The sequence below is a fragment of the Pelophylax lessonae genome (assembly GCF_965119305.1).
Source record: "Pelophylax lessonae genome assembly, chromosome: 5".
NCBI lineage: Eukaryota > Metazoa > Chordata > Amphibia > Anura > Ranidae > Pelophylax > Pelophylax lessonae.
The window spans coordinates 275178454-275191510 of NC_138772.1; the positions used below are offsets into that span (position 1 = coordinate 275178454).

Sequence of the window (13057 nt, forward strand, 5' to 3'; positions counted from 1 at the left end):
GCTACATTTCCACGTTCAATCTAAACGGAAAACTGCAAAACACTTCAGAAATCAGCTCTAAAACGATTTGAACACCAACTGGAGATAACCCCCTCTAAACCTGTTTTTTACTTCCTGAGACATCTTACAATAAAGAGAAAGGGAAGGTGCATTTACATACATTAAGTGTATACTTCTCTGTTCACAAGTATTTATACAGGTCATTAGAATACTTCTTGTCCTTGTCATACTGCTTCATTGACTCTGTGATATTTTGTCCCTGCAGATTAAATAAGAAAAGAGCAGTCTGTTGCCAAGAATCAAAGAGAAGTACCCAAAATGAATGCCAACGATTCAAATGCGCCAGAAGGGGGTCTTAATGTCACACTGACCATACGGTTATTAATGCATGGAAAGGTAAGGTCACTTAGTCTTTGGCAGTTCCATCAAACTCTCTCTCTCTTTTTTTTTGTTTGTATGTTTGTGCTTGACTTACTTCATAACAGACAGTTATTATATCAATATTGATTTTTGCCCAGCTTTAACCACTTTACTACCGGAGGATTTTGCTGTCTTCCGTCCAGGCCACTTTTTGCGATTCGGCGCTGTGCGACTTCAACTGACAATTGCGCGGTCGTGCGACGCCGTACCCAAACGAAATTTACGTCCTTTTTTTCCCACAAATAGAGCTTTCTTTTGGTGGTATTTGATCACCTGTGCGATTTTTACTTTTTGCGCTATAAACAAAAAAAGAGCGTTTATTTTGAAAAAATAACAATATTTTTAACATTTTTTTATATGAAATTCCCCCCAAAAAAGATGTAAAAACCAATTTTTTTAAAAATTTTTGGCCAATTTGTTTTCTGCTACCTATGTTTGGTAAAAAAAAAAATCGCAATAAGCGTATTTTGATTGGTTTGCGCAAAAGTTATTGCGTTTACGAACAAAGGGAAAGATTTCTGTCATTTTTGGTGTTTTTTTTTTAACGCGTAATGGCGGCGATCTGCGATTTTTTTTGTGGGACTGCGACATTGCGTCGGACAGATCGGACCCTTGACTGACATTTTTGACACTTTTGGGGGTACCAGTGACATTACTGCAGTAATCAGTGCTATATATATGCACTGTTACTGTAAAAATGACACTGGCAGGGAAGGGGTTAATTTTATTGGAGAGGGAGGGGTTAATGTATGCCTGGTGCTTACTGACGTGTAGGGGGGGAGGTGACTGAGTGAGACAGGGACAGATCGGATGTCCAGCTATGCTGAACAGTCCGATCTGTCACTCCCTGTCACTATGGAGATCCGTCCGCTTGTGTTTACACAGGCGGGCGGATCTCCACACTAGATCCCCGGCGATCGCCGCTGCTCCTCCCCTGGCCCAACTCCCGCTGTGAATGAAAACAGCGGGAGCGAGCCTCCGGCGGCGCGCTAGCGCCGCCCAGAAGGGGGAGTGTCTGACGACGTTAATACTACGTCGTCAGACGATAACGAGCCACTCTGCCGCAGTAGTATTACTGTGAGCAGACGTAAAGTGGTTAAATTAACAGTATTCTTTACATGCTAAAATGTGTGGATCATGCCCATATGTAAATACCAGCCTCTCTTATATTGCAGGAATACTGCTGTACTTTTAATTTTAAGAAGCCCTCTTATTGACAGATAAAATCTTTAAAGTTTATCTAAACCCCAAACTAAAAATGAAGTACAGTATCTCACAAAAGTGAGTACACCCCCTCACATTTTTGTAAATATTTTATCATATCTTTTCATATGACAACACTGAAGAAATTACACTTTGAATCAATGTAAAGTAGTAAGTGTACAGCTTGTATAACAGTGTAAATTTGCTGTCCCCTAAAAATACCACAACACACAGCCATTAATGTCTAAACCGCCAGCAACAAAAGTGAGTACAACCCTAAATGAAAATGTCAACACTGGGCCTAAAGTGTCAATATTTTGTGTGGCCACCATTATTTTCCAGCACTGCCTTAACCCTCTTGAGCATGACGTTCACAGAGCTTTAAAGGTTGCCACTAGAGTCCTCTTCCATTCCTCCATGACGACATCATGGAGCTGGTGGATGTTAGAGACCTTGTGCTCCTCCACCTTCCGTTTGAGGATTCCCCACAGATTCTCAATATGATTTAGGTCTGGAGACATGCTTGGCAAGTCCATCACCTTTACCCTCAGCTGCTTTTGAAAGGCAGTGGTCGTCTTGGAGGTGTGTTTGGGGTTGTTATCATGTTGGAATACCCAGTCACTGAAGGGAGGGGATCATGCTTTGCTTCAGTATGTCACAGTACATGTTGGCTTTCATGGTTCCCTCAATGAACTGTAGCTCCCCAGTTCTGGCAGCACTCATGCAGCCCCAGGCCATGACACTCCCACCACCATGCTTAACTGTAGGCAAGACACACTTGTCTTTGTATTCCTCACCTGGTTGCCACCACACTCGCTTGACACCATCTGAACCAAATAAGTCTATCTTGGTTTCATCAGACCACAGGACATGGTTCCAGTAATCCATGTCCATAGTCTGCTTGTCTTCAGCAAACTGTTTGCGGGCTTTCTTGTGCATCTTCTTTATAAGAGGAATCCTTCTGGGGCGACAGCCATGCAGACCAATTGGATGCAGTGTGCGGCGTATGGTCTGAGCACTGACAGGCTGCCCCCTCTTCAACCTCTGCAGCAATGCTGGCAGCACTCCTATGTCTATTTCCCAAAGACAACCGCTGGATATGACCCTGAGCATGTGCACTCAACTTATTTGGTCGACCATTCTGAACCCTGTTCTGAGTGGAATCTGTCCTGTTAAACCGCTGTATGGTCTTGGCCATCGATGTATGGTCTTGGCCACAGTTTCAGGGCCTTGGCAATCTTCCTATAGCCTAGGCCATCTTTATGTAATTAACACACCTGCTCCCCATTCACACCTGAGACCTTGTAACACTAACGAGTCACATGACATCGGGGAGGGAAAATGGCAAATTGGGCCCAATATGGACATTTTAACATTTTAACTTAGGGGTGTACTCAATTTTGTTGCCAGTGGTTTAGACATTATTGGCTGTGTGTTGAGTTATTTTAAAGGGGACAGCAAATTTACACTGTTATACAAGCTTTACACTCACTATTTTACATAGCAAAGTGTAATTTCTTCAGTGTTGTCACACGAAAAGATATAACAAAATATTTGCAAAAATGTGAGGGGTGTACTCTTTTTTGTTAGCTACTGTATATTGCAGCTTACTGGTCCTTGGTTTGGTGGCTGCATTCATTTTCTTTTCTTTTTTTTTTCCAAGTGTTCTTTTGCTTTATTTACACTTGGTACTCCTGCAAATAACACACTTCCTGTTCCTTGATGGCTACATCACCTCTCTAGCAAAATTAGGGGGCGTACACCGCATAGATCAACCACATCTGCTGATGAGCTAACAGAGGCTTCTGGTACAGTCCCTACATCTTTTCCCTCTACGGCTAAACCCAATCAAGTTGAATGCATTAGAGGGGTGTGGCCAAGATGTGGGGACCGTAGCTAAAGCTTCCGTTAGCTCATGAGCAGATGTGGTTGATCTATGTGGTGTGTGCACCCTAATTTTGCTATTATGATTGCTTCATATGGTGATATATGCTCCTAGAGGGGCTGTTGCTTACTGTGCAAGGGGAACCAATGGAAGGATGAACAGGAGGAGTTTGAGAGGCACTTCTTTTTCCATGTGGCTACTCTAACCAACTGTATCTATGGAGGGAACCAATGGTCATCACCCTAGGCCACTCTCCTGATATGAACTACAAACATGTTTGTATATTTTCATCTCCAATATATGGGAGACAGGGAAATTAGGAGGCTTACAGAACATAGCTAGGACGTAAAATAGTTTTTGGTGCAGCTCACAGGAAGTGATAAGGATACAGCATTTCTGCCAAGATCAACAGGTATTTTCAGTATTCAGTTATAATGTACTTTGCTTAGTAAAAAAAAAAATGCAGCCACCACATCGAAGGAATGTAAGCTGCAATTAATTACATTTTTCTATAATAAACTCTATTATGTCAGTTTGACCTACGTATCCAAAATATTAGGTGAGGTTTTGAATTATTGATTTCTTCAACTGTATAAGTAGAGTTTGTCTACCATACATGTCTAATTATCATAAAAAAAAAAGTAACTGTCTTTTGAGATGCTGGTTGATCTTGAAAGCTGCATCAATGGGGCCCCATTTCTAGCCTTCATATATTGCCATTTTCTGGGTTCACAGCATATCCTGAGAGTATAGATATCTAACTAATTAGCAGAACATTTAGTCTTTATTTTATTAATATCAGTACTTTTTGAAGGAGAATGTGAATAAGACCTACCTGTCTCTAAACAAAATAGAAAATGTACAAAATCTGTCTAAGTGGTTTTAATACTGCTCTCCAAATAAGCAGCATTTACGCAGTTCCCTTATCCTCCATGGGAGAGGATTCTTTCATGGCAGGTTCTGTCAATGACATTTTTGTTTATGCAGGAAGATATTACTGGCAAGCATTGTCACTTTATATACATTCACTTCATGAGACACCTGTCTCTTTTCATCTCCTAGTTAATATTCTATGTAGACCATTCTGATGCAAAATCCTACCAAACACGTGGCAAACTGTGTTTTCCCAAAGGCCTATTGCCTAATATCGCTTTTCTAAAAAAAAAATCATAATTATGACAGAATATTTTTGAAGAAACATTTGGAATTTGGGAAGTAGAGAGAAAATAATGTTGATTTAATATTTTATACCTTATGGATGTGATGGAATAACTTGTTATTTTTTATTAAATGTGTTTATATGGGCCAGGGAAATATGCTTGTTAGCTTGGGCATAGAAATTACTGTAAATATAATTTTTCAGGCTTCAAAGTTATCGGACCACGTTTTTTAATGTAGCTAACTTTTGTGTTACCATTTTTCACACATTTTGTTGTTATCCTAAAAATATGGCAAATAGGAAGTGGAGTATATTGTATATCTGATATTAAATACTTCCTAGGTTTATTCTAGAAATTATTGCAATACCTTAGCTGGAACTGTAAATTTTGACATTGTTTTCCAAGCTGTATCCTGGGCCTCATCTTGGCTTTGAAATCAGTGAAGCTAACTAGTAGCTTTTTGCACATTGCTCCATTTATTGAGCAGTTGAGACTAGTTTGCTCTGTCTTCTTAGCAGGTAAAGGCTGACTACTATTTACAGCCACACTAAGAGAAGTCAATTAAAGTAGCAGTGTGAGGTGTCAATCACAGTGTCAGCTTTCCTTCTGTATGGACCAGGAGTTGTAGTGCTCATAGACATAAGTCTTTCTGCAGGCTTAATGGAGGGGATGCTTCACATAATGAAATGAGTCAGATAAACGAATTGCTTCTAAAGATCAGTGCATACAGAAAAATACTTTTATGTCATGCTCGTCTTTGTTTTTTATTTCCAAATTTTTAAGCATTGATCAAGTTATATTACAGTGTAAAGCTAGACACAACAGTTACATTTAAAGGCATCACTGATGTAGGTTTTGTGATAATATGGAGTGTTATTAATTATTTTAGAGTTTGATGAAAAATGTTTCAGAAGCTCTATATTAGCAATGGCCAAAATACAGAAGGTGGTAAAGATTTATTCCACCCCCTGGCTTCTTAAAAGGTAACTCTATTCAATAGATTAGACGGTGGAGGTGCAGTAGACATTGCATATCTAGATTTTAGTAAGGCTTTTGACACTGTCCCACATAGAAGACTTATCAATAAACTGCAGTCATTGAGCATGGACTCCCATATTGTTGAGTGGATTAGGCAGTGGCTGACTGACAGACAACAAAGGGTTGTAGTCAATGGAGAACATTCAGAACAAGGTCATGTTACCAGCGGGGTACCTCAGGGATCTGTACTGGGACCAATTTTGTTTAATATCTTCATAAGTGATATTGCAAAAGGCCTCGATGGTAAGGTTTGTCTTTTTGCTGATGACACAAAGATATGTAACAGGGTTGATGTTCCTGGAGGGAAACGCCAAATGGAAAAGGATTTAGGAAAACTAGAAGAATGGTCAGAACTCTGGCAACTGAAATTTAATGTGGATAAGTGCAAGATAATGCACCTGGGGCATAAAAACCCAAGGGCAGAATATAGAATATTTGACACAGTCCTGACCTCAGTATCTGAGGAAAGGGATTTAGGAATAATTATTTCAGAAGACTTAAAGGTGGGAAGACAATGTAATAGAGCAGCACGAAATGCCAGCAGAATGCTTGGATGTATAGGGAGAGGTATAAGCAGTAGAAAGAGAGAAGTGCTTATGCCGCTGTACAGAACCCTGGTGAGACCTCACTTGGAGTATTGTGCGCAGTACTGGAGGCCATATCTCCAGAAGGATATAGATACTCTAGAGAGAGTCCAGAGAAGAGCTACTAAACTAGTACATGGATTGCAGGAAAAAACTTACCAGGAAAGGTTAAAGGACCTTAAAATGTATAGCTTGGAAGAAAGAAGAGACAGAGGGGATATGATAGAAACTTTTAAATACATAAAGGGAATCAACTCGGTAAAGGAGGAGAGCATATTTAAAAGAAGAAAAACTACCACAAGAGGACACAGTTTTAAATTAGAGGGGCAAAGGTTTAAAAGTAATATGAGGAAGTATTACTTTACTGAGAGAGTAGTGGATGCATGGAATAACCTTCCTGCAGAAGTGGTAGCTGCAAATACAGTGAAGGAGTTTAAGCATGCATGGGATAGGCATAAGGCTATCCTTCATACAAGATAGGGCCAGGGGCTATTCATAGGATTCAGATATATTGGGCAGACTAGATGGGCCAAATGGTTCTTATCTGCCGACACATTCTATGTTTCTATGTTTCTAGATTTGAGTAGAGACAATGGATGTATTTGTAAGATATGTCTATGTTCACTGCTGGATGTAGCCGGGTTGAAGTTACCTTTGCTCTATGTGTTATGTTTATGGGAAATGTCTGACAGTCAAACAAGGAAATGGATGGTAGAAGGATGGTCAAAAGGAAACAAAGGAATGGTAGAACCTTGGAGTGCACTGAAAAATAGATCTAAACAAGGCATTAAAGTAAGCACTTTCTAAGCCCTCCACTTAAATTCTTTGGAATTCTATTTTTTATTTTATGTATTAATATTTTTAGGCTAAAACTCAAGAGGCAGTGTTTAGATGTGGGTGTTTTCTAGTACCATGTTCCTTCAAGCATAGCACAATGCTCCAGATCAGTTGCATGACTAGTGGTAGTGGAAACTTTTTCCTCTATCTATCCTCCCTTTCAGTGCTGGAAATAATATGGTGGAGCTACTGTAAGCCATTAGTTCTAAAAATGTAATTGGAATGTTTTTTATTTTCATGTGATCAAAAATTGGCAAATGCAGCCTAGTCTAAGAGCCGGTTCACATAGGCGCGACCCGACTTGCCGGGGCGACCTGTGAAGTCGCGGTGCACAGCTCGCACCGTGACCTCGGAGTGGCATGCACAGACTTCATATCATTGAAGTCAATGCAGGTCGCTCCAGGTCACCCCAAAGTAGTACAGGACCCTTTTCTAAGTCGGAGTGACTTGTGTCGCTTCTATTAGAACGGGTCCTGTGCTAATCTATGGCCTGACAAGTCGCCCCAGTGTGAATGGGGTCTAATAGCAAAGAACATGATACAGGTAAACAGATGCAGTATATTTTGTATAAAACAGAAAAACAAACAATACAAAACCAATTCTCAGTTGGTACAAGATGGGTACTGATCAAAATAGTACAACAATAATAAAGTCCTTAAAATGTACGAGGGCAGCCCACACAGAATAATATCATAGCTGATTCCTAGGCACTCTCCCACGGGGGAGTTAGTTTAACTCCTCTAGCATACAGTCATAAATCAGAGTATTGAAACCATAAATGCCCCTTGCTTGTGAAAAAGTGGTAGGTAGGGTAGACAGAAAGGATGAAAACAGTAAAAAAAAGGAGGGGGAAAGGGAGGGGAAGACAGGGATACAGGTTAGATGTACAGATGTTTGTAAGAAAACTAAAGGTCTGTGTTAGAGTACATATAATAAATAGAAGGCTCTGAGTTGGTACCCACATAAAGCACCTCCATCAGGATCCATGTATGGTAGGTCAATTGTTGGGAAAATGTACCCCTACCTCTGACCCATCCCCACATCGCTGAACTCAGTACTATTTTTAAACGCAGCTAACCATTTACAAGAGTTTCTACTGCAGGGACATCAGTAGTTGTCCTCCTGTAATCCATTGGGGGGAATCCTGTCTGAAATTTGCAAAACCCTAACTTAGCAGTAAATCCTGCTATTTAATTCTGTGAATATTTGGGGGCTAATAGGCAAACAATTGTCAAAAAGAACACAGGGGGCTGGGGCACTGTGATGGGGAACATTTAACTAATGCAAATTATAAAAAAAATACCATACATTGGAGAGAAGGTCCTTTTACTGTGACCTCAAGGTTGGCATAAAAAAAGACAAATCTTTACATTTAATATTCAGGGGATGCATTTAGGCTGTATGTGGTGTTAGTACAACAGTACAGGTCTTGTAAATTTCACTATAAATTTGCTGGAACCACGGAACCTTGAACACACAGGGTTTTCCTAAAACCTATGGTAGCCACAAACCCAAACCTCATCTCCATACATGCCGAGTCCTCTTTCAAATGTGGTATGTTTGCCTAAAACAGGCTTTTGATTGGCTGCCAGTGCTGATGGAGTTGTAGAGACAAGGCACATTGTTGTTTCTTCAGTAATTGGGAGAGGCCTAGTTGTCTATGTCGATAAGCAGACCTTGCTACAGTACATTCCAGTGAATACAACTGTTTATATTACACAGAAATGCATTACTATCTAGACTCTTCTGCTCTGTGCTCACAAACAAATGCTCCTGTATTCAAAGTCCATTTACCAAATGAGATTAGACAGATAATTGCAGCTTGATGGAAATTGTCATGTTTGAGAGAGCAGGTTAATTTTGCTGTCTTCATTTGCCATTATAATTTCAGGTAATCAAATACATTATTGCTTTCAAATGAATCCTTATGACCTATACCTTGTGCAGATAATAATCTGCTTCTTGAGGCACTGAAAAGTAGTGAGGTATTTACTGAGTTAACAATATTCAAGCAATTTATAGGCATTTTATTATTAAAATTAGACACTTATGTGTTATATAATAGAAATATGTTTTCAAACAAGTATTAACACTGGCAAATGATGTGACCATTATTTTTACGTATGTTACAAACATAGCCTGTTTTTGCGTATTGTTTGAACACTGTAAAGTAAGTTAAAAATTAATGTGGGATTTCCTATGTCATAGGATGTGATGGCAAACTATTCACTATTGCCTTTGTAGCCCAGAACAAGCCAGGTGGTTATTAGCATATTTTTTTTGTATTTATTTGATTTTTATTTACATGTGCCCTGTTGAACATAGGAGATTCATGTAAAAATTAAACAACAATGTCCAAAAAAATAAGTGAGTTCTGTTAGAGGATTTAACAATGCAATCATGCAGTAAAAATGTGATGCTCAAGACTAAAGATCTACTTAATATATTTGCTACCTTTCCGCAAATTAAAGAAACGTATAAATACAGTCAAATCATCTATGCAATCATAATGCATCACTTACTGCTGTTGGTCAAATCCACGGCTTAGCTATTATGAATGCGCCAATTAGAGGGTAATCAGAGCAGTTTCAAACTTTCAAATGTTTCTTCTGAAAATAGTGTGATAACAGTATTTGTGGTGGGACCTCACCACCATGTTATTTACATATAATGCACGGTAATTTTCAAAACCTAACATCATTTAGTGATAGATAGATAGATAGATAGATAGATAGATAGATAGATAGATAGATAGATAGATAGATAGATAGATAGATAGATAGATAGATAGATAGATAGATAGATAGATAGATAGATAGATAGATAGATAGATAGATAGATAGATAGATAGATAGATAGATAGATAGATAGATAGATAGATAGATAGATAGATAGATAGATAGATTTTAATCCTCTTTTGTTTGTTGAAAATATCATATGCTGCTTGCCATGTTAATATGTTGATTGTTGATGTTAAAGAGGAATTAAACCCTCCAAAGACATAATAATTTTAACATATTTCTGGGCATAATGTTTGCTTTAGAGCTTACATAAGCACACTGCCAACTGTGATAATTATGACCAGTTATTTTTAGCTGAGTCCAATAAATTCTGAAAATTACAGTCACATGGCTAAAAATAGAGTGCTTTAGGCTGGTGTTAAAGCTCTGTGAATTTTGTCTATTGTTTCAGTCTGCCTTATCAGGCCAAAAATTGGTTAAAGCTATGAACACGATTTTCCCTGTCATCCAGACAAATATGCACTAATTTAGACTAATAAGCTTACTATTCATTCCCCAAAAAATCTTCCTCTACTGGTAAAAATAAACTTTGCAAAAAATCCTATTATTTATATATTTTAAGATATTGAGAAATGCAAACCAGCAGAACAGTGGAGCAGAGATTGCAAAAATGTTAAACTTTATAGGTTACATTATTCCCTTTTTGTTCCATATATACAGTATATTGTGTATATTGAGATTTTTTTTTTTTTTTTTGAGAACTATACTTGTACCCATTTCTTTGACATCAATACAATTTAGGTATCAGCACACATAAAAAATGCATTTTGAAAATAATTCCCTACACCAGTAAGGCTAATAAATATTACACTGAGCCTTCTATGAAGAGTGAGCAATATGGTACAGCACAGGCTTCTTGCACAATAATGTTTGGTGGATTTGCAGTTATATTGATGTGTCTGTTGTGATTGATGAATCTGTCACATTTTGTTTGCTTCAATAAAGAAGAGTGGTAGAGGAAGTCATGATGTGATTATTCACTACCCTCATAGTTTCCATGCTAATCCATCAATCAGTTTAGACTTAAACATAATGAGCATCTGCCAGTAAGTGTTAATTGACACTGGCTTACATCTTTCAATTACTTTTCATGGGCACTAATAATCCAAGATGACATTTTAGTGAACGAAACATCTGCAGCCAAGAAAAACTTTTTTTCTCAATTTAACAACAGAGTGAAAGTAGACAAACATGAAAGATAGGTTAAACCTAACGCAGATTTTGTTACTTGAATGAAACTGTCCTTTCTGGAATTGTTACTAGGCATTGGTACACTATTGGGTCTACAAACAAAACTAATTACACATACAAAACAAACTGATGTGAGGGTTGCCTGTTTCATGGGCTAACATTCCTCTCTGTTCTAGTTTTTCTGTAAATTACCATCATGCTGTGAGGCTCTATGTAGCTAATGAAAGTTTTCCTTTCTCACTCAAGTACGTTATTGCATAGGGGATCAAATTCTTAAAATTACCTTCCCTAGTCTTTGATTGACTATTGGTCATGAGGGATAGCTCATTCTAAGGCATATTCTTACTGCACTGGCCCCTTTTTTATACTGTAGCAGACCAGCTCTTTGATAAAAAAAATTATAGATGAGGGAAGTATACTTGTATATGGATATAAGGCGCTCTTAGAAGTAAATGTATTTCAATGAATATGCTCCTGTCTTTAGGGAAATATTAAATCTTATGAGCTATTCAGAATCATCTAACCTATCTGACATTATATTTTTTGCTAGATTAAGCATTCAAAAAACGTGACATAATTCTTTACTGATTCTCAAAGCTATGGTGACATGGCACTCTAGAAGGTGTGACCAAGTAATGGGTGGAAATTAGGGTGTCAGAGATTTTATGATCTGTTTGGCACTGACTGTGGGAGTCTTTGTCAACAGTTCATGATTTTGAATATTTTCTCTAAAAGTTGTAGGTAGACAAATGCAATATGTATCATATTTTTCAGTTTTGCTTCTAAACATCTGCTTATCCATAACTACTTAGTGTATTCAGGTGAATTTTAAGTTGTTTTTTCAGGACAAACTGGGCTTTCATTTGGTGGTAAAAATACATCTGTTGATTTTTTTTTCATTATGAAGGGAAAACTGGCACAAAATAGTAAAATATAAAAGAATAAGGGAATACTGCACTAATGTCCCAAAAAGGACAAAAAATGAGCAACCAGCACAACAAAGGACAATAGTATAAAAATTATAACGATACGTGGAGCGCTAATAAATCATAAGTATCACGCATAACTTAAATAATAGAGACTCACAAATTGAAGTTGTTCACAGAAGTTGAAAAACTCATGTAAAATATTATGATGTGCTAAATAATCCAATATGGGTATATATGGTAACTAATGCCACTACAGATATATTGAATATACCCGTGTAGGTCTTAGGACATTAGAGACATTCATAAATGTAATGTGGTGAACTAAATAATGGTACAATGTATCATGATATATGTGACATAACAACACTCAAAAGTTATAAAACAAATGATAAAAAGAAATAGAAATAAAGTCCATAAACATAGAAAGTCCACACAAGTGTATGAAACACAAATCTCCAAAATGTAATCCAAGTGGATATTGGGTAAAAACCCATGACCAAAGAATACTGCTGTGAAGAAATCCACCACCACCAACATGGGATTGTATGGTTGGGTTTTCTTTACTGTTTTTTTTTTTTGCTGTTTTTTGTTTTTTATTGGTTGAGCCAGATGGACTGGTGTCTTTTTTCAACCTGACTAACTATGTAACTATGTAACATGAAGGAGGCTTACCGGAACAGGTAGACCCAGTTTGGCTTCCGCTAGTGGGTCAACATAAGCAGTGGTGAATGAACACCTAGTAGGGAGGGGAGAAAGGGGATGTAGTCTCCCACCACTCTCCGCACGGCTCTCCACACACCAAAATTCTTTACATCCACCCTCAATGGAACGACTCAGTAGGGGTTCAGCAGCATCACAGTCAAAAACAGATCAATTCTTCTCCAGTAACAATCAGTGTGTATACCATCCAGAAGGGGAAAACAAAAAGCCTCCACATAGTGTAAAATCATACAATAAAGGGGTTTATTAACTGTTTGCCAACCAGCCACCGTCGATATATAGAGGCAGG

The 13057-nt window shown here is 38.0% G+C and overlaps 1 protein-coding gene across 12 annotated transcripts in view; it reads left to right on the forward strand.

Annotated features, from left to right (window-relative positions):
- The window catches only part of LOC309556114 (poly(rC)-binding protein 3-like), a 1192398-nt gene that overhangs the window by 1096517 nt on the left and 82824 nt on the right, over positions 1-13057 (forward strand). For 8 of the 12 annotated variants that reach the window (XM_082258445.1, XM_082258444.1, XM_082258446.1 and 5 more), the window contains one exon: positions 266-396. In XM_082258445.1, coding sequence (XP_082114571.1) covers positions 319-396 — 78 coding nt within the window. In that variant the 5' untranslated portion in view covers positions 266-318. The remainder of the gene's footprint in view (positions 1-265; positions 397-13057) is intronic. The other 4 variants (XM_082258447.1, XM_082258443.1, XM_082258453.1 and 1 more) reach the window with 1 other exon arrangement.